The sequence below is a fragment of the Oncorhynchus clarkii genome, chromosome 31, assembly GCF_045791955.1.
Source record: "Oncorhynchus clarkii lewisi isolate Uvic-CL-2024 chromosome 31, UVic_Ocla_1.0, whole genome shotgun sequence".
NCBI classification, from domain to species: domain Eukaryota; kingdom Metazoa; phylum Chordata; class Actinopteri; order Salmoniformes; family Salmonidae; genus Oncorhynchus; species Oncorhynchus clarkii.
In genome coordinates this window covers 29,276,739-29,299,482 of record NC_092177.1, presented here as the reverse complement: position 1 = coordinate 29,299,482, position 22,744 = coordinate 29,276,739, and the positions used below count along the sequence as shown (strand labels likewise).

General features: G+C 43.5%; 1 protein-coding gene across 6 annotated transcripts in view; it reads left to right on the top strand.

Annotated features, from left to right (window-relative positions):
• The window catches only part of LOC139390500 (fibroblast growth factor 13-like), a 203,752-nt gene continuing 181,008 nt past the window's right edge, over nucleotides 1-22,744 (top strand). For 2 of the 6 annotated variants that reach the window (XM_071137639.1, XM_071137634.1), the window contains exons 1-2: nucleotides 1,943-2,479; nucleotides 2,773-2,941. In XM_071137639.1, coding sequence (XP_070993740.1) covers nucleotides 2,893-2,941 — 49 coding nt within the window. In that variant the 5' untranslated portion in view covers nucleotides 1,943-2,479; nucleotides 2,773-2,892. Of the gene's footprint in view, nucleotides 267-962; nucleotides 1,016-1,367; nucleotides 1,396-1,942; nucleotides 2,480-2,772; nucleotides 2,942-22,744 lie in introns of those variants that run through there. The other 4 variants (XM_071137635.1, XM_071137636.1, XM_071137633.1 and 1 more) reach the window with 4 other exon arrangements.

Below are 22,744 nucleotides of genomic sequence, written 5' to 3'. Positions count from 1 at the left end.
CCGTACTTCGTAGTTCTACGTCTTGACACAAGCTAGAGCGGGACAAGTTAGTGTTACGAGCCAATGTTGCTCGGTTTGTTTATCGAACAGTTCGGGATTTTGCGTCTGGAGCTTTCGATTTGATGAACACACATTGGTCGTATGTCTAGGAGGACTGAATGCACATTTTACACGTGTTAAATTAGGTGTGAACGCTGACCGTAACTGTTTCTATGTTGATTTTCTCATCTTCCACCGCAAAGGCTACAATTCACTCTCAGCTTAAGGTAAGGGCGCAGTTTCTGCATGATGACTGTTTTCATCTAATTCAAGACAAAACTCTCCCACTTTATAACAAAATGTGACTTTTAAATTACGTAGGCCTAATTACAGCCTAAATATTTTGGCAGGTATACTGTATCGTGATTACAGTTATAGGTAGTAAGGCTACCTTTTTACAAAATGTTTTATAAACCCCAATGAGATTATCATAAATTAGGTGTTGAGTTTTTTGCAAATCTTAAACATTAAAAACAAGCAACATAGTCTAATAAACTCAATTTATACAGTATCAGTGCATGTAATCTTTGTTATGAAATCAAACATTTCAAATTGTAGACAGCCACATTACCATGGCTTTTGGCTTTGTGTTGAAGTTTTTGGCTGAAGTTTTTGCGCTGCGTAATTGGCCCAGTGACAGGAATGTGAGGGTTGACGACTGTGTACATACACCAGCCATAACAAACATGTATTTCCATAATTCCGTTAGTTAGTCCACTGTCTTGCGAATATATATATATTGTGGATGTATACATTCGTAGTGAGGGCTTTCAGCCTAGATCGTTCCGTTGCCTGGGGTCTTTGTACCAACGAGTGTCCATTCACTTTTGTGTTGCGTAAAATATGTGCTTCCGGAAGTTGTTTGTGTAGGCTTATTTGTCCTTTTTTTTATTGATTATGATTGTACTTTTTTTTTCGTTGCACCTGCTGCTATATGATTGATCAAATTAATCAACGACCAACGAGACAACTAAAGGTAATTATAACTTCACAGGACTCAAGCATGTTTATGCGAATCAAGGTGCAACCAATTATAATTATGCGTGCATTGGCATCTCTCCTAAAACTATGTCTCTCAGATATCGTCATGTACACTAGGCCTATTGGCTAATGTTTGCCTTCCCCTGTGTTTCTGTCAGCGCAGCAAAACGTAAAGGTTTTTAAAGGCACCAATTTTGAAATGGAATAACCTATTGAAGCAATATCTTGCATGCAGCCGTTCCTATTTATTTATCCGTTAACATCTGTAACTTTGGGTGAATGTTTACGCATTCACTTCAGACATATTGTGTGGGCAAGTGCTCTGACATTCGTTGTCGATTCAACAGTTTCTGCTTCGCCATCTCGCGTATCAAGGTGAGTTATTTATTTTAGTGGCTTGAGACTTGCTCCACTTTCCGTGGACTCCTAATTATGGACAATATGCTTGCTTGGACTACTTTTGACTAGACATCTAATACTGTAAGTTATCAGCTTAATTGGCTGGTCTGTGACAATGTATGTCAACGATATTTTACATGAAGAGCGTCTGTTGCGGGCTGTTGTATCGGTAATTGGCACTTGTGCGTAAAGTTCTAGCCTAAATAACACAATGTTTCGCCAACGCTTATTTACTTTCTTAGTCGCTGAATTGTTTCTAATGTTATACATGATTCCAATAGCATGTGGCTAACCATAATATCATGTAATGTATTTAAATCGTGAAAGTTGGTAAGGCAATGCGTAGGCTAAAAAACAACGCGCTTATTTTGGCTACTGGTTTCCTTCAGACTGTTTTATAAGTAAACACTAGCATACAACAAGCAAACAATTGAATAGATGGTTGTCAATGCTGCTTAATCTGCTGCCCGGCCGCTCTTCTTGATTCTACAGTAGGCTACTTGACGCCTCAGGCTGATCAACACCGCTACTCCAACGCGCGCGTTTAGTGCAACCGTGGATCGAAAGCGGACTTTAAACAATTGATTTCCATGCCCTAAATACATTGTTTTTATAAAACGCACAGAGCTAAACTTAACATAATCGACGGTGCATGTGTGTTAGGGATGGAATACAGCGCTCACTTTGTGGATCCTGTTGATCTGTGTGCTATTTGCCCGCGTGTTCGATGCCTTAGAAGAGCTCGTGTTGAATAGAATAGTCACTACAGGCTTCTAGAAAGCCAGGTTTCGTCGGTTGTAGTGGATGGAATTTGCGGATACTCGATGTGTAGACGATTGCTCATTAGAGGTAATCTTAATTTGATGCCCTTTCCGTTTGTCTCTGACGTCGACTGACACGCGCTTTGAAGCCTTGCATTTATTTTCGTAGTTTTTTGGTCAGTTCCTTTGTCACAGCCGACGAGGTGGTTATTTTCGCATGCAGCATAGCGGTATTCCGGTTGGAAGCGTTTTTCTTTATCAATGTGCATTGATGTAGCAGAAAACGTGGAGGAGATAAGGTAAGAAAATATAGTATTCAAATGATTGAAACGCTTTTACGATGGTAATGGTCCAGGGATACAACGGCGTTTCTTTTCCAATTTTCCAGATGCGCTTTTGTGAACTCAATTGTGTAGGCTATGTGATTAGAATGTATCAATAACTGGATACATCCATTGATAGCCTGCGCCAAACATGGAATCGTAATAGCATCACAGGTTTGCTTTGTTTGTAGTCCTCTCTTGATAAAACATGTTTCATCAAAATGGAATCTTAAAAAGACTAATTGCCCTGTTTTCTAATTGTCTAACAGAACCCTTATCTCAGCACCTGGTACCTTTGGAAAGGATTTAATTGAAGAAACGTTCTGCAAGCGATTGAAAGTATTTCCATTCTTGTCTAAATCGGGAATTACACGTCCAAACTGGGATCTATGAGCGGAAAAGTGGCGAAGCCAAAAGAAGATAAGGATGCTTCCAAGGGTAAGAATCGAGCCTTGCAATGCACAGATTGCTGCCCCTAAATCACTGGTTTAAAGCGACCGTGCGCTCATTCATCTCCCACACATCCTCTGCTCGCCCTTTGAGATTTCGGAAAACAATAGTTAGGTCAGCTACTGAATGGCGCGTCATAACACCATAGATGTGTCTAGCTGGTCTCGTTTTAGACCCGACCTGTAGCCATCTACAATTAGCACATGTTATAACCTAATTATTACGCACATACTGTATACTATTTATTGGTTTCATTATTTAAACCATTTCTGCAAATAATAATAAATTCATATAAAACCAAAAACCACAACAAAAATAAAACAGTGTAGGTCATTACAATAAGCGTTGGTCAACCTACATGAAGAATGGTCGTGCTGTCGCTTTAACGTGATGGCAGTGAACAACAATGTCACTGGCATCCAGTTGAAATGTTCCCCTGTTGTTCTTTCTTGCACCTTTTACGCGGGTTTGCATTTGCCAAGCTCTCAACATCACATCCTAATCATACACAGGGGTGTTCCATGCCAAATGATGACGTGAGCAGACCATTTGTTTTGGAAGCTCGTGCGCTAATGACTTATTGCGTGACAAATGGCCTCTGCATGTCTCTTGAAAAGCATCGGTTCGTCGGGATGTAAACTGGCGAACCATTGCCATGGAGACAAAGGGGAGGCAGGGTTACCAGAGAAACCTTTGGGAGATACATCTGTGCACGCTCTACATTTCTCCCTATGGCACGCACAGGCTTTTATCCCTTTGTTTTGATTGATTGCGTATTTTGTCAATTGAGGCAATCAATGGCAAGGCAACCTATCAAAACAGAATCTATCTAACAGCTGGAAACTGACAAAGAGGCAGTCAATGTGGAGTCATATCCAATTACAAAATAATTTATTCAGGATTAGTCTGCTTTATATTAGTAGGCTATTTTGAATCTATCAATAAATAGCCTTTGATTCCATTGAAAGGAATATTTGTTTTGATTATCTGCATATTAAAATTGTATTATGATTGAAGCAAATATTATATTTGAATTATAACCACTACCTTCCCTGGTTGTCATGTTTCCTCCTTTATTTGGTAAATACTGGGCTATTCAACCGAAACAGATATACATTTCAATCTGTTGACATCACATATTGTTGGTTTCAATGCATGTATAATAGACTATATTCCAAACATGTTATTCTGTGACATTTCTCCAGCTCCAGAGCATGGATCTTTTTCTTTGTCCTCAAATTATTTTGTTCCTTTTTTTTTGTTCTGAGCATTGCTTTATTATTTGCCGGGGTAAATTGGACTTGCAGGTTAATGCAGTTGACTTGCGCATGCTGTCACTCATTGAGATGTTTTCACCTCAAGTTACCACTTCAGACGCCTAGGTCTGTGTTGACTCCCATTATACACCAGAGGTGGTTAGATTAATTCAGGTTTTAATTAAATTAATTTTAGTTTAGCCTCAGACACTAACCAGCACTTAGATGATGAGTGAACGATCTACTAGGCATACGGCACTAGGTTTTAGAGATGTCAATAGTTGCCCATATGGTAGAGATGTCAATAGTTGCCCATATGGTAGAGATGTCAATAGTTGTCCATATGACCATCGCATTTTATTAACTGTCTTTGGAGTTAAGCTTTGGATCAATTCCACTGCTCTTTTTAAGAACAATATGGGATTGAAGGAAGGGGTTTAAACCCTGGAAATAATGAAATGAAGTTCCAGCCTTAGTTTAATCCCTATGCTTGCGTAACAGTGGGACAACATGTTAGCACATGTCCCCAAAAGCTTTGACTCTTGGTGTTTCTTAAGGGCTCGATTCAATCCGCAGCGTTTAAGAACTGCGATATTGCGTGACTGAAATGTAAAAGTCATTCAAGATTGAGCCCACATATGCAACGTTTACCGTGAATGCGGTGTCTGAGAATGCGGGAACATTGCATTTCAATCGCGCGGATCTTCAGCACTACGGATTAAATCGAGCCCCCATGAAAGAAATGATATCCATTCTCTGTGCGTTGGCTCACTCAGTGAAAGGCCATCCTTCACCTCTTCATATGATTGGAGCACATCCTGTTCTAGCACATGTGATTACAGAACGGCAGTGAGCGAACAGTCTCAGGCAGGGAGACAGGGATACAGCCGCCTTCCAGTATCAAGGCAGGCAAATGATTTTGTGTTAGCCTCCACACGCCCTGGTGAGCCTGAATTGGTGCGTCAAAGCCCCATGACATAGCCGCTATATCCCGGCCTTAAACATAGCATCCCAGAGCCTGGGAAATCAATGACCTTTGACCCTCTTTTCTGGTCTTCTGACAGTCTCTTGGAATTGAATGTGTTGTGGGTTTGGGAATAGCCTAATACAGCAAAAAGCCCAAGTTCCAATTCATAATGGACAATGAAAGTTGTATTCTTCTCCATAAAGCACTCATCAAAGTGTAACAGTACTTTCTCTCTCCCAGACTTCTTTGGGGCCTGCATTTTTATAGACAGACCTCTTGGGTTGTGTTTGTCAGAGCCAGACAGTGGATTCATGCCTGCCTCTGGAACAGCCTATCCATGCCGCCATATTAATTCAGCCGAACAGCCCCATTGGCCAAACAATAAATATCCAGAGGAATGGGAGTTTGGAGTCACTGCTTTATGAATCACAAAGGAGCCAGCTCTTCCCTGCACTACTGTGACACCTGCGCTAAACTCTGGCTAAACAACACACTGCCTACAGTATCATTACAGTCTTTTGATCTAGTAGCTGGCTGGCTCTCTCGGAAGCCCACTTTAAATAGGATGGCGTCAATTCCAGGAAAAGACAATGGAGGAGATTAGAATAGTGCCTAAAGGGTCTTGTCGTCTTTTACACCAAATCACCATGATGGGGTTATGTTATTAACTCAACACTGCGTTTGGGGAATGTCATGGAGCTAAATCACCAACCAGGCACTGAGAAGTGATCCTTTAGTACAGTATACAGTGGGGCAAAAAAGTATTTAGTCAGCCACCAATTGTGCAAGTTCTCCCACTTAAAAAGATGAGAGAGGCCTGTAATTTTCATCATAGGTACACTTCAACTATGACAGACAAAACGAGGAAAGAAAATCCAGAAAATGACATTGTAGAATTTTTAATGAATGATGGAAAATAAGTATTTGGTCACCTACAAACAAGCAAGATTTCTGGCTCTCACAGACCTGTAACTTCTTCTTTAAGAGGCTCCTCTTTCCTCCACTCGTTACCTGTATTAATGGCACCTGTTTTAACTTGTTATCAGTACAAAAGACACCTGTCCACAACCTCAGTCACACTCCAAACTCCACTATGGCCAAGACCAAAGAGCTGTCAAAGGACACCAGAAACAAAATTGTAGACCTGCACCAGGCTGGGAAGACTGAATCTGCAATAGGTAAGCAGCTTGGTTTGAAGAAATCAACTGTGGGAGCAATTATTAGGAAATGGAAGACATACAAGACCAATGATAATCTCCCTCGATCTGGGGCTCCACGCAAGATCTCACTCCATGGGGTCAAAATGATCACAAGAACGGTGAGCAAAAATCCCAGAACCACACAGGGGGACCTAGAGAATGACCTGCAGAGAGCTGGGACCAAAGTAACAAAGCCTACCATTAGTAACACACTATGCCGCCAGGGACTCAAATCCTGCAGTGCCAGACGTGTCCCCCTGCTTAAGCCAGTACATGTCCAGGCCCGTCTGAAGTTTGCTAGAGAGCATTTGGATGATCCAGAAGAAGATTGGGAGAATGTCATATGGTCAGATGAAACCAAAATATAACTTTTTGGTAAAAACTCAACTCGTCGTGTTTGGAGGACAAAGATTGCTGAGTTGCATCCAAAGAACACCATACCTACTGTGAAGCATGGGGGTGGAAACATCATGCTTTGGGGCTGTTTTTCTGAAAAGGGACCAGGACGACTGATCCGTGTAAAGGAAAGAATGAATGGGGACATGTGTCGTGAGATTTTGAGTGAAAACCTCCTTCCATCAGCAAGGGCATTGAAGATGAAACGTGGCTGGGTCTTTCAGCATGACAATGATCCCAAACACACCGCCCGGGCAACGAAGAAGTGGCTTCGTAAGAAGCATTTCAAGGTCCTGGAGTGGCCTAGCCAGTCTCCAGATCTCAACCCCATAGAAAATCTTTGGAGGGAGTTGAAAGTCTGTGTTGCCCAGCAACAGCCCCAAAACATCACTGCTCTAGAGGGGATCTGCATGGAGGAATGGGCCAAAATACCAGCATCAGTGTGTGAAAACCTTGTGAAGACTTACAGAAAACATTTGACCTCTGTCATTGCCAACAAAGGGTATATAATGAAGCATTGAGATAAACTTTTGTTATTGACCAAATACTTATTTTCCACCATAATTTGCAAATAAATTCATAAAAAATCCTACAATGTGATTTTCTGGATTTTTTTTCTCATTTTGTCTGTCATAGTTGAAGTGTACCTATGATGACAATTACAGGTCTCTCTCATCTTTTTAAGTGGGAGAACTTGCACAATTGGTGGCTGACTAAATACTTGTTTTGCCCCACTGTATGTACAGTATAGCATTTTATCAAAATACTAAAATAGCCTTGATCTTACAGTCACCTCCTAAGTTATTGGCACTGTTGATAAAGATGAGCAAAAATAATAATACAAATGTTGAGCTGTATGCTTAGAGAAGTGCTCTGAGAAAGAGATTTTGTTTAAGAAGTAGTAAACATTTTTTTAAACGACTTGCGTCAAAGTCAAACACATTTCAATCTTCATTAAACATTTAATAAATAAAAAAAAATGAAAATGCATCAAATGAGGATGATTTCTGTATTTAAAAAGTTGCATATCTTGAAAACTTGATTGATGACAAGCAAAACCTTTTAGGACTATGTCAGCAATGGACTAATGAAACAAATACCAAAATATTGTTTTTGGGTGGAATTTTCCTTTGAAGGAACTGTATTGTGGCCCTGCATGGCTTCTTGGTTCACTTGGGTATAAAAACGAGGTAACACACATGTTAAAACCACACAATAGGGAAAGGCAAAAAACGAAAAGAGACAAATGGATGTTGACCTTCATAAATCCAACAATGGGTACAGACAAATTTGCCCAAAACAAAATGTACCATTTACTGCTATTAGGGGAATAATGGAGTTTAAAACCATGGGAGAAGTGATAAACTTGCTTGAAAAGGATGCATCCAAAGGCCACAGTTGGAGAATTACAGAACTTGCTCGCATCTTGGGATCCCCAAGTCTCCAAATATACAATTGGACGCAACCTCCATGCCAATAGGCTCCTCGGAAGGGTTGGCAGAAACAACTACTTTATTTAGAGCAACCAACAAATGTAAATGCCTGGAGTTTTCTAAACACACTTGGATTGGAAACGGGTGTTATTGTCTAATGAGTCAAAATAGATCTCTTTGGCCATGCAAATCAGTGGTGGGTTTGGGGTAGAAAGAAGGATGCATGTGCAGAAAATAACCTGGCTGTTTTGCTTCCACTGGTCCTGGGGGCCTTGTTAAGGTCAACATCATCATGAACTTGAACAAGTAACAGGACATTTTAGAGAAAAAACTGGTTGCCAGGATGTTGAAACTTGGCTGCAAGTGGATCTTCCAACAATACAATGACCCCAAGCACACATCAAAATCCACAAAGAAATGGTTATTTGACCACAAAATCAATATTTTGCAATGGCCATCTGTTTTCGGATTCGAACCCCATTGAAAACCTGTGGTTTGAATTGAAGAGGGCAGTCCATAAGAGCAGATCTAAGGATATTGAGGAACTTGAAATATTCTGTATGGAGGAAGGGTCTAGGATTCCTCCCAATGTGTTCTCCCATCTCATAAAAAATCTAAGGCAAAAAGTTGAGGTCGGAAGTTTACATACACTTTAGCCAAATACATTCAACCTCAGTTTTTCACAATTCCTGACATTTGATCCTAGTAAAAAGTCTTAGGTCAGCTAGGATCACCACTTTATTTTAAGAATGTGAAATGTCAGTATAATAGTAAGAGAGTGATTTATTTCAACTTTTATTTCTTTCATCACATTCCCAGTGGGTCAGAAGTTACATACACTCAATTAGTATTTGGTAGCATTGCCTTTAAATTGTTTAACTTGGGTCAAATGTTTCAGGTAGCCTTCCACAACCTACCCACAGTAAGTTGGGTGAATTTTGGCCCATTCCTCCTGACAGAGCTGGTGTAACTGAGTCAGGTTTATAGGCCTCCTTGCTTGCACACGCTTTTTCAGTTCTGCCCAAATATTTTCTATGGGATTGAGGTCAGGGCTTTATGATGGCCACTCCAATACCTTGACTTTGTTGTCCTTACGCCATTTTGCCACAACTTTGGAAGTATGCTTAGGGGTCATTGTCCATTTGGACGACCCATTTACGACCAAGCTTTAACTTCCTGACTGATGTGCTTAAATAAATCCACATCACTTTCCTTTCTCATGATGCCAACTATTTTGTGACGTGCACCAGTCCCACCTGCAGCAAAGGACCCCCACAACATGATGCTGCCAACCCTGTGCTTTACAGTTGGGATGGTGTTCTTCGACTTGCAAGCCTCCCCCTTTTTGCTCCAAACATAACGATGGTCATTATGGCCTAAAAGTTATATTTTTGTTTCATCAGACCAGAAGACAATTCTCCCAAAAGTACGATCTTTGTCCACATGGGCAGTTGCAAACTGTAGTCTGGCTTTTTTATGGCGGTTTTGGAGCAGTGGCTTCTTCCTTGCTGAATGTCCTTTCAGGTTATGTCGATATCGAACTTGTTTTACTGTGGATATAGATACTTTTGTACTTTTTTCCTCCAGCATCTTCACAAGGTCCTTTGCTATTGTTCTGGGATTGATTTGCACTTTTCGCCCCAAAGTACGTTCATCTCTAGCAGACAGAACGCGTCACTTTCCTGAGCGGTATGACGGCTGCGTGGTCCCATGGTGTTTATACTTGCATACTATTGTTTGTACAGATGAACGTGGTACCTTCAGGTGTTTGGACATTGCTCCCAAGGATGAACCAGACTTGTGGAGGCCTACATTTGTTTTCTGAGGTCTTGGCTGATTTCTTTAGATTTTCCCATGATGTCAAGCAAAGAGGCACTGAGTTTGAAGCTAGGGCTTGCAATACATCGACAGGTACACCTCGAATTGACTCAAATTAGCCTATCAGAGGCTTCTATAGCCATGACATAATTTCTGGAATTTTCCAAGCTGTTTTTCTAAGCTGGCACAGTCAGCTTAGTGTATGTAAACTTCTGACCCACTGGAATTGTGATACAGTGAAATAATCTGTCTGTTAACAATTGTTGTAGAAATTACTTGTCATGCACAAAGTAGATGTCCTAACCGACTTACCAAATCTATATTTTGTTAACAAGAAATTTGTGACGTGGTTGAAAAATGAGTTTTAATGTGTATGTAAACTTCCGACTTCAACTGTATATTACTTGTTAAACAAAGTCTCTTTCCCGGAGGAATTGTATTAATATAAACTCATTTTATTTGTAAGAAAATGTAGCATACTATATAGCTCGGTATTTGTATTATTTGTTTTATACCGTCTTTTTCCCTCATCTCCTTTATCAAGGGTGCCAATCATTTTGGAGATGACTGTTTATCACTCACTCCTAAAGTACTGTAATTCTTTAACCTGCAACCGTTAAAGAAAAGTAAAGATTGTAAAGTTGCACACCTACTCATTCAAGGGTTTTCATTTATTTTTTACAATTTTCTACATTGTAGAATTATAGTGAAGACATAAAAACTACGAAATAACACATGGAATCATGTAGTAACCAAAAAAGTGTTAAAGAAAATTTTAGGTTCTTCATAGTAGCCACCCTTTGCCTAGATTGCACACTCTTGATGTTCTCTCAACCAGTTTCATGAGGAATGCTTTTCCTACAGTCTTGAAGGAGTTCCCACATATGCTGAGCACTTGTTGGCTGCTTTTCCTTCACTCAGCGGTCCAACTCATCCCAAACCATCTCAATCAGGTTGAGACCAGGTCATCTGATGCAACACCATCACTCTCCTTTTTGGTCAAATAGCCCTTACACAGCTTGGAGGTGTGTTTTGGGTCATTGTCCTGTTGAAAAACAAATTATATTCCCACTAATTGCAAACCAGATGGGATGGTGTATCGCTGCAGAATTCTGTGGTAGCCATGCTGGCTAAGTCTGCCTTAAATTCTAAATAAATCACTGACAGCGTCACCAGCAAAGCACCATCACACCTCCTCCTCCACCTCCACGCTTCACAGTGAGAACCACACATGCAGAGATCATCCGTTCACCTATTCTCCGTCTCACAAAGACACAGCGGTTGGAAACAAAAATCTCACATTTGGACACATCAGACCAAGGGACAGATTTCCACCGGTCTAATGTCCATTGCTCGTGTTTTGTGGCCAAGCAAGTCTCTTCTTATTATTGGTGTCCTTTAGTAGTGGTTTCTTTGCAGCAATTCGACCATGAAGATCTGATTCACGCAGTCTCCTCTGAGCAGTTGATGTTGAGATGTGTCTGTTACTTGAACTCTGTGAAGCATTTATTTTAGCTGCAATCTGAGATGCAGTTAACTCTAATGAACTCTGCAGCAGAGGTAACTCTGGGTCTTCCCTTCCTGTGGTGGTCCTCATGAGAGCCAGTTTCATCATAGCCCTTGCTGATTTTTGTGACTGCACTTGAAGAAACTTTTTAAAGTTCTTGACATTTTCCATAATGATAGACTGACATTTTTCTTTGCTTATTTGAGCTACTCTTGCCAAAGTATGGACTTGGTCTTTTATCAAATAGGACTGTCTTCTGTATACTACCCCTACCATGTCACAACACAACTGATTGTCTCAAAGCTAAGCTAAGGATCCTGGGACTAAACACCTCCCTCTGCAACTGGATCCTGGACTTCCTGACGGGCAGCCCCCAGGTGGTGAGGGTAGGTAGCAACACATCTGCCACGCTGATCCTCAACACTGGAGCTCCACAGGGGTGTGTGCTCAGTCCCCTATTGTACTCCATGTTCACCCACGAATGCATGGCCAGGCACGACTCCAACACCATCATTAAGTTTGCAGATGACACAACAGTGTTAGGCCTGATCAGACAACAATGAGACAGCCTATAGGGAGGACGTCAGCGACCTGGCCGTGTGGTGCCAGAATAACAACCTATCCCTCAATGTAGCCAAGACTAACAAGATGATTGTGAACTACAGGAAAAGGAGTGCCGAGCACACCCCCATTCTCATCGACGGGGCTGTAGTGGAGCAGGTTGAGAGCTTCAAGTTCCTCGGTGTCCACATCAACAACAAACAAGAATGATCCAAACACACCAAAACAGTCGTGAAGAGGGCACGACAAAGCCTATTCCCCCTCAGGAAACTAAAAAGATTTGGCATGGGTCCTGAGATTCTCAAAAGGTTCTACAGCTGCAACATTGAGAGTATGGTTGCATCACTGCCTGGTATGGTAATTGCTCGGCCTCTGAACGCAAGGCACTACAGAGGGTAGTGCGTACGGCCCAGTACATCACTGGGGCTAAGCTGCCTGCCATCCAGGACCTCTACACCAGACGGTATCAGAGGAAGGCCCTAAAAATGGTCAAAGACCCCAGTCATAGACTGTTCTCTCTACTACCGCATGGCAAGCGGTACCGGAGTGCCAAGTCCAGGACAAAAAGGCTTCTCAACAGTTTTTACCCCCAAGCCATAAGACTCCTGAACAGGTAATCAAATGGCTAACCGGGCTATCTGCATTGTGTCCCACCCGCCAACCCCTCTTTTACACTGCTGCTACTTTCTGTTCATCATATATGCATAGTCACTTTAACCATATCTACATGTACATACTAGCTCAATCAGCCTGACTAACCGGTGTCTGTATGTAGCCTCGCTACTTTTATAGCCTCGCTACTGTATATAGCCTGTCTTTTTACTGTTGTTTTATTTCTTTACTTATCTATTGTTCACATAACACCATTTTTGCATTATTGGTTAGACCCTGTAAGTAAGCATTTCACTGTATTCACCTGTTGTATTCGGCGCACGTGACAAATAAACTTTGAAATGAAATGAAATTTGAAATGAAAAAATTAACTTTTGACAAGGCACACCTGTGAATTGAAATGGATTCCAGGTGACTACCTCATGAAGCTGGTTGAGAGAATGGCAAAGATGGGTTCAAAGCTATCATCAAGGCAAAGGGTGGCTACTATGAAGAATCTCAAATATAAAATATATTTTGATTTGTTTAACACTTTTTTGGTTACTACATTATTCCTTATGTGTTATTTCATAGTTTTGATGTCTTCACTATTATTCTACAATGTAGAAAATAGTAAAAAATAAAGCAAAATCCTTGATTGAATAGGTGTATCCAAACTTTTGACTGGTAGTGTCTAGGACTAGGATCAGCTGAAGACCTGAGGGAACGTGTGTGCTGTGGAAAACCTCAGACGTAAGTGGGAAGGTCTTAACTGGAGCTGTTGGATTTGGAATGATAGGTAAGAGGGTATAGTTTGTCTCTGATTCAACCAGGCAGGATCTCCATACAACGTCTCCTCATGTCTTTACTTCCCAACTATTTGGTCCTGCACAGCACATTTTGACAAAGAGTATGTAACCCAATGAAATACATTGAAAAATATACTTGTAGTTAGTACAGTAGTAGCACATGCATTTAGTATATTTACGAGTTCATGATTTAATTATAATTTCGTGTTAACACTGACAACATATTCCAGAGTATAGACAAAGGAGATGTTGTGTCGGCAGCACCGGGCGGTGTGCCCTGTCAGTTTTCACGGTGCTGACGCAGATCTGGCTGCACTGCCCTAAGAAGGCTGGCTCATCAGAGACTTGCCACTCTGCATTGCGCCTCGCCGCCCTGAGATGTTTGGAGATGTTCGGTGCTCTGTCTCTCCAGGTCCTCCATGACCGGGCAGTGTGGGCACTGACGGACAGCCTCTTTGACTGGCGAGGCACAGCTATTGGTGCTTTCTTGTTGGCCCTGTGTGTCTGTGTCTGTCTGTCTGTGTGTCTGTCTGTGTGTCTGTCTGTGTGGCTGGCTGGCTGGCTGGCTGGCTGGCGTCCTCAGAGGCCTGCAATACCATTCAGCACACAAATATATCCCCAAGGCATGTAAACTTGTGTGTTTTTGTCTCATGTGGTTAATCAAATCAAAGTTTATTTGTCACGTGCACCGAATACAACCGGTGTAGACCTTGTGAAATGCTTACTTACAGGCTCTAACCAACAGTGCATAAAAGGTGTTAGGTGAACAATAGGTAGGTAAAGAAATAAAACAGCAGTAAAAAGACAGGCTATATACAGTAGCGAGGATATAAAAGTAGCGAGGCTACATACAGACACCGGTTAGTCAGGCTGATTGAGCTAGTATGTACATGTAGATATGGTTAAAGTGACTATGCATATATGATGAACAGTGAGTAGCAGTAGCGTAAAAGAGGGGTGGTGGGTGGCGGGACACAATGCAGATAGCCCGGTTAGCCAATGTGCGGGGGCACTGGTTGGTCGGGCCAATTGAGGTAGTATGTACATGAATGTATAGTTAAAGTGACTATGCATATATGATAAACAGAGAGTAGCAGCAGCGTAAAAGAGGGGTTTAGGGGGCACACTATGCAAAATGGCATGATCCTGTGGTGAAGTGATTTGCCAACATACCATTTCCTGGAGTTTTTGTTCGTACTGTAAAGCTGCTGTGACTGAACTGGTTGGTTTCAGTCAATTCATTTCAGTAACCATCCAAGGGTACAAGGCCTTACCACACAGTGCGTGTCATCCCCAAAACAATGATGTCAAAAAACAGTACTAAATCTAGTTCCTCTGGCATTTCATCATTGCGTGGCCGGGATCAGTGACCTGCCTTTAAAATCCCTTAAATACCTGGCTGTTATGATGCGTCAGCCAGGCTAATCCTGAAAGCTGTGGTTTTATGAGGTGAATGGGTTTGTATAACGCTGGGTTTCTGGGCCAGCACTGGACTGAATCATGCCTGGGCTCTGATTGCCATTTGCTGTACCACAGCAGTAATCATAGAGGGTGTCCGAATCCTCTCCTAATCCCATTGTCCACGTCTCCCACTCTCTTTAACCTCACTCTCTTCCTCATTCCCTCTCTTTCTCCTCTCTATTCTCTATTCATCCGTACCCCTGACCCCTGACATCATGGTCTGCCATTGCTCCCTTGGTACACATCCAAGTTGGCCACATCAACTGCCTCTGCTTTTGCGTTCAAAGGGATTGGCACGTTTTAATCCTCATTTAAAGAATGGACCAAGAGTGAAAACCCCTCCTCATTGCTTGTCCTCATTACTCATTCCCAGATATTGAAATGCTCACACAGTGCCAATGAGATTTGAGAGTATGTAAGTGTGGATTTGACTCAAATTAGATGTAGTGATTAACTGCAGGGTGATTGTATCAAGCCAGGCTTGAAAGGGTACTTAAGTGATTATCTGTAAAGATTTTAATTTGGCTGCAAGTCGTTTGTTCATGCCATGACTGATGTTAACGACCCAGTTATTGTTTATACAACAGTTCTCTCTCTCTCATCAAAGTAATGGCTCAAAGGATCACATGACCTCTTTCATGTAGGTGTGGGATTATGTATCGATTCAGGATGTTTGGATTACAGATTACAGCAGCGATTGGATTGTTTTAGATCCAGAAATGCACTACCATGCCCTGTAAAAACCATTTCTGTCCAAAGGTAATCCTCCATAATTGTGGTTATGTGTGTCAAACTGTGCTGATGACAATGACCTCTTCATACAGAGACAGGAAATTCTAATATTTCAGAGTGAGTGCCTTTACATGTGTTTATGCGTTTTGGGTGGGGGTCAAATTTAGATTTCGTTAAAATAGTGGCCATACTGACGGGAAAAGGGGATACCTAGTCAGTTTTAAAACTGAATGCATTCAACTGAAATGTCTTCCGCATTGAAGCCAACCCCTCTGAATCAGAGAGGTGTGCGGGGGGGGGGGCTTATCTTAATCAACATCCACGTCATCGGTGCCTGGGGAACATTGGGTTAACTGCCTTGCTCGGGCAGAACGGCAGAGTTTTACCTTGTCAGCTCGGGGATTTGATCCAGCAACCTTTCTTTTACTGAACAAGCGCTCCTTCCCGCCAGGTTACCTGCCCACATATAAACTACATATAGACTATATAGGCTACTGCCCCTTGTCATGAAACCCTCTATTCCACGCAGGCTACTCCATAGTGGGACTGTGATGGGGGCAGGCAAGACTTGGCCTGGTCTACCATTAGAAAAACCAGATGGTTTTCCTGACTGGCCTATTATGACTAAATTTAGCACACTGACCACATCAGCAAGAAAATGGCCCGTCACTGCTAGCTTTATTTATTATTGTCCCACAGGAGCTACCAATGATAAAGGAGACACTTCTATGGTTTCTCTTCTTTCCACAAGGCAGAACTCACAACCTCTTGGTTGACGGCGTTCTGATCGTCCCGCTACGCCACAACGTCTGTCAGTTAATGTGACTGTTCTCTCATCAGTGATGGACTTTTTTTCAGTAATTTGAGGGTTTTCTGTATATAGTTGTCTAATGTTGGTGGAGCGTATTATTCTGTTTTAATGCTTCTCCTGAATCACTATGATAAATCCAATAGTTTCTTGAGTGTACTTTCAACAGAGCTGAGATTTAAGTGCAAAGTGCAGCAATACAGGTAAAACCAGTCATTGACACAGACATGTCGGTGTAGCAGGAAGATCCAAATATAAATATTAATTCACAAAGTAATCATGTGTGTCAAATATGAAAGTTCAAAATGCTGTACATTGAAAGCACTGTTTGTGTGTGTGGGGGGGTGTCCTTAACCTTGCCAACAGACAAAAACAACTGTGAATGGATCAGTGGTTCACCAATCAGGGCCTTGATGGGCTCAGCAACAGTAACAAGGAGTGATGTGTAAACCATCAGGTGACGTTCTAGAAACGTCTTTAGGGATGTCCCCGGAACAAGCCGGGAGCTAGACAAAAACCTCCAGGGGACCATGGCAGAATGTCCTATGTTTTAAACATCCTTGGACAGAGGAATGTTCTTGCAACGTTCCAATGGAATGTGTCTAGAACAATATCTTACATTCTAGAACATAGTAACCATGTTCTCGGTAAGCTCTGTTTGACATTAAGGCAATGTTTTCCTAACTTTAATGCCAAAACATGCTAAATGGGTTCTCTGGAAGTTTTTTCAACATGCATAGAATGTTCCCCTAACTATCGAAAAACTGGACACTCAAACATCAGGGGAACACTACAAAAAAACATCTCTCTTGCTAGAATTGTTAGCTGGGTAGCTGTATCAATCTAACTGAAAAGAGCTGACCCAGTGACAACTTGACACACATGGTGACACATATGGTCTCCAGGGAACAGGTGGGTGGCTGCTGATGTCTTCACCGTAATCGACAGAGGACAGGACAGAAGGACCAAGGGGACAGCTGGATCACAGGTGGAGCAAAGCTTTAGATGGAAAATAAAAATACATGTCGTCATTTGTACAGTGGTACAGTAGATGCAGAGTTGTCCTATCCTACACTATCAAGCTTCTGAAATATATCAGCTCTATGAGAGATGATTGTCTCTGAAAGGCATCAGTCCCCTCAGCTAGACCTTTGCAGAATCTTTCCCTCTGGCGGGCTTTAGTTCCTGATCAATATGTAGGGTGACGAGCTGGTCCAATCAGGGACTGCAGGGGACTGTCAGGGCACACCTCTCGAGGCAGTGATTTGTTGTTAGATCAGGGGTAAAGTGAGTTCACAGAAGCAATTACCAGAAGGTCAAAGGTCACTCTAGCAGCCTCAGGCATCAAAAAGAACAACTGGGGGTGAGCCTTTTGGAGCTGAATCATAAACCCACTGCATTACTAGTCATTTCAGATGTTCACCAGAGGGCCGTTTCAGTCTCATTTCAACGGCTATTCCGGTCTCATTTCAGTGATCATTTCAGTCTCTAAACATCATCAGCGCCAGTGTCCTGTCCATGTGACATCAAGGTCTAGAAGACATGTAGTGTAAAAGGCTTTGTCGGCCCCGGTGGATGGATGCTCCATTTAAAACCAGCAAGGCGGAGGATTAATAGTTTGTCCAGACACAAACTAATTAAAGTTGGTGAAAATTCTTAAGGGGATTAAGGCGAGGTAAGAAAGGGAGATGATAAGACCGGGCCAGTGTTAATAAACAGAACAGTGGGCTGGAACAGAACAGAGCAAGGCATGATGGGAGAGCAGAGCAGTGTAGTGGGGGCCATAGTACTATACTATAGTTGAGTGTGGTTGCTTCTGGCTTCACCGTTGCTGGGATTAGCATTAGCACAGTTAGTGTTAGTGTTTAAAGAAGCATTAGCGTAGCTGCGGCTATAAAGCCTGAGCTGGCCAAAGGCTCACTGGTACTGATTAGCCTGTTGTGTGCTAACCAGAATGACAGGCAGCCATCTTCTTGCCCGCCGCCCAGGCTGGTGATGTTATAACAGGAGTATATTCCTCCCGCTTCCTTCGTCCAACAGCTCATTTAACCAGAGCATTAAAACCAGCGCTGGGCCTCCTCGCATCAGCTCCCAGCAGCTCCCAGCCCTCGCCAACACCGGGGCAGAAAACAAGACAACCTACATTTATACCATTAGCACTTGGCATGGCATCACACATTTTCAAGACAAGGCGAATTAGGCTCCTCTGTAGTGCTGAACATGTTCAATTGTCAGCTGGTTGAGTGAGTGTGGACCTCTGAAAGAGCAGGTAATGGCATGAATCGGTCCTCTGCCTGTGGTGGGGACATACAAGTGGAGTAAGCAGTTTGAAATCTGCATGCCATTAATTAAAGGTGTGACTCCCGCCTGCCCAGGCTGCTCTGTGCGTTGTATGGAGGTTAATGCAATTGGCTACATTGATCTGCAGGTCATTCAACTTAAAATAACAGTTTCATTAGGATTCAGACATTCACATTCCCACAAGAGACCTATGAAGTGTGTGTGTGTGTCTTGGCACAGGCGTGTGGCAGGCAGGAGCAGATCACTGTGACAGACCACTGCAGAGCAAGCAAGGGGTTTTGCTTAAGCCAATAATTAGAACGGCTATGTCCAATGACAGGAGTGGAAATGAGAAGTCCCCTCTCTCTCCCTCTCTCTATCATACAGCGGCCTGTGATTGTCAGAGTGGAAGTGTGTAATCCTATGGAACAGATGGATTCTAGCCTATACAAGGCACCGCTATCAGGCAGAGGAGAGGGATCTGTCATTTAACAGGATCTGATTATGATAGGACACCTTTGGTGGGTGATTCAAAAGAAATATGAAATGTTTAAAGCATCTCTCTAGGTTTGGCCTCCCTGGAGCTGGAGCTACAAACATTATATAGATTGCTATTAGGTCCTACTCCTCAGTCAAACATTTAATGTATCTCCTTAGATGAGAAAGGGGACGAGGACTGCATTCAGAGTGGAGCACAAAATAAAATGAAATGGTCACAGAAAGGATAGAATGGGGAAGATATTAAGGATGAATTCATCTCTTAATAGAAGATTATCAACTGCTCAATCGAAAGTGTGTGTGTGACCACATGTTCTGGTGTAAACACGATGTGCACTGCAGAGTCTTAACTGGGGTAGAGCGCCTTCTGTTTTGGGTTTTGGTTAAAAAAAAGACACATTGTGAGGATGATTTCTAAATATAGCCTGATCCTTCGCTGGTCCCTGAAGCCAATTTTACGCAGTCTGGATTGGTGAACATCACAGCTACACCACATGCCCCTCTCTCTCTCTCTCTCTACCTCTCTTCCTCTCTACCTCTCTCTTCCTCTCTACCTCTCTCTCTACCTCTCTCTACCTCTTTCTCTCTACCTCTCTGTCTACCTCTCTCTCTCTCTCTCTCTCTCTACCTCTCTACCTCTCTCACGCTCTCTACCTCTTTCTCTCGCTCTCTTTCTCTCTCTCTCTCGCGCTTTTTGTCTCTCTCGCTCTTTGTCTTTCTCTCTACCTCTCTCGCTCTTTGTCTCTCTTCCTCGTTTTCTCTCACGTGCGGCCTCTTTCTCTCGCTCGGTCTCTCTCGCTCTCTTTCTCTTACTCTCTTTCTCTCTCTCACACTCCCTCACTTGGTCTCACTCTCTCTCTCCCTCTCTTTCTGTATCTCTCACAATCTCTTGCTCTCTCTCGCTATATCTCAAGAGTTATCGCACTCGCTTGCTCTCTATCTATCTCTCGCTCACTCTCTCTCTCTCGCTCTCTCTCTCTCTCTCACATACACTCTCTCTCACTTGCCCTCTTTCTCTCTCTCTCTGTCTCTCACACATTCTCTCTCTCACTCTCACTCGCTCTTTCACTCTTTCACTCTATCACAGCTCAGGCTGAGACTCAATTGCAGACACAGGAGGCGGAAAGTTAGAATCTCAGATATTTATTATAACACAAGGGACAGGCAAAGGGGAGGTTGAGGGCAGGCAGAGGTTCGTAATCCAGGTCAGATTCAGACGAAAGCCAGGGTCCGACAGGAGCCAGGATGGCAGGTAGGTCTAGAGGAATGTGCCCATTGCAGGATGGGGAACGGGCAGAGTCTGGGACTAACATCCCCCGGGGTCTGTCTGGGAACGCTGCGCCTTACGAACCAGGCTCTCTATACCCCAGATGACTGCAGGGAGGCAAGGAGGCTGGTCTCGGGTCAGACGGTGTCGAAGCGAGGCTATACAGGCATGAGAGTGTATCAGGCTTCACATTCTTGTGCCTAGGGCTGTAGGAGATAGTAAAACAAGTGAATAATAAGGGCCCTTCGAGCCTGCCTTGAGTTGAGGCTCTTGGCAGTGCGGAGATATTCCAGGTTCTTATAGTCAGTCCACACTAAGAATGGCTGTTCCGCCCCCTCTAACCAGTGCTTCCACTCTTCCAATGCCATCTTAACCGTGAGTAGTTCTCGATTTCCCACATCATAGTTCCTCTCAGTGGGGTTAAGATGATAGGAAAGGAAAGCGCAGGGATGCATTTTTTGGTCCTGGGTAGAACGCTGGGACAGGATGGCCCCCACTTCAAAGTCTGAGGTGTCGACCTCCAGCACGAACTGACGGGACGGGTCCTGATGGATTAAGATGGGAGCTGTAGTGTATTGATGCTAGAGGTCCGAGAACGCCCGGTTATCTGGTGGAGACCACGTGAACGGAACCTTGGGAGTGGTGAGTACTAAGAGGGGGGAAGCCAGGGTGCCGTCGAGGTAGACCAACACGAACCGGTTCAACATGTCACTGAGCACATCGTTGACCAGGGCCTGGAACACTGCAGGAGCGTTGGTCAGTCCGAATGACATCACAAGGTACTCGTAGTGCTTGCTAGCCATGTTAAAGTTTGTCTTCCATTCGTCTCCTTCCCGTACCAGATGCTAGGTGTTCCGAAGGTCCAACTTCGGGAAGATAGTCGCCCCCTGGATAGGCTCGAAAGCCAAGGAGATGAGTGATTGCAGGTAACGTTTTTTAACCATGATGTCATTAAGACCCCGGTAGTCGATACACGGGCACAGGATTTTGTCCTTCATCTCCACAAAGAAGAACCCTGTGCCGGCGGGGGAGGCAGATGGACGATTACTCTCTGCAACAAGAGATTCCTCAATGTACCCTTCTGTCGTCTTCGTCTCCAGAGCCGACAGGAAATAAAGCCGCCCCCAAGGTGGTGTTGTGCCCAGGAGAAGGTCAATAGCACAATCGTAGGGTCGATGAGGAGGAAGAGATGTGGCGCAGGCTTTGTTAAAAACTTCCAGGAAGTCCTGGTACTCTGCAGGAACGGCGGAAAGATCTGAGGATTTCCCCAAGCCTGCAGGAAGATGTTCCGGGGCAGGCTGCGCCAACTTCAGACAATACATGTGGTAGAACTGGCTCCAACCCATGATAGATCCAGTAGCCCAGTCGATCAGGTGTTTGTGCGTCTGGAGCCATGAAAACCCCAAAACCATGGTTACATGAAGAGATTCGATGAGCAGGAACTGCATAGACTCACTGTGATTACCTGACACTTGCAGGTTGATAGGAACTGTATTGTAGGTGACTGCAAAATGAGCACCCATCCAGCACTCTGGCATCCATGGAAATGGAGAGCTCCGACACCAGGGTAGAGGCCGTAAAGGTCTTGTCGGCCCCAGTCAATGAGCACCCGGAGAGATTTGGACTGGTCACTCCACAGCCGGATGGCATGGAGAGGTGTACAAGTAATGGGAGATTGGAAACTCCACGTACAGTTCACCAGCGTACTCATACCTACTGATGAGCCTGGTCTTTTGTTGGACAAGTAGATATGTAATGTCCTGTTGTTCCACAATGCAGACAGATCTTGGTGCTGTCTGAATCAGCAGGAGACAATCTAGCCCTGCTCAATTGCATGGGCTCCAGAGGAGGCAAGTCAACAGCCCTTGGTGATTCCAGAGGGAACTGAGGTGACGGATTCTGATTGGATTCTCCCGGTAAAGTAGACACCAGGGACTTCCGGGATTCCTAGGCGGCGAGGTGGGAAACGTGGACGAGCGAGTGTGACAGGGAACAGACATCTCCCTCCTACATTCCCGTAGCCACCCATCGATCCATATAGTCAAGGCTATGAGAAAGTCGAGGTCAGGGATTCCGGGTACCAGGCACTCTTGGTGGCCAAAGTGCGAAATTCAAATTTGTAGTCTGCCATACTGTGGGAGTCTTGGCGCAGTTGAAGTAGCTTCCTAGCAGCCTCTCTCCCGGACAATGGAGAATCGAACACCTTTT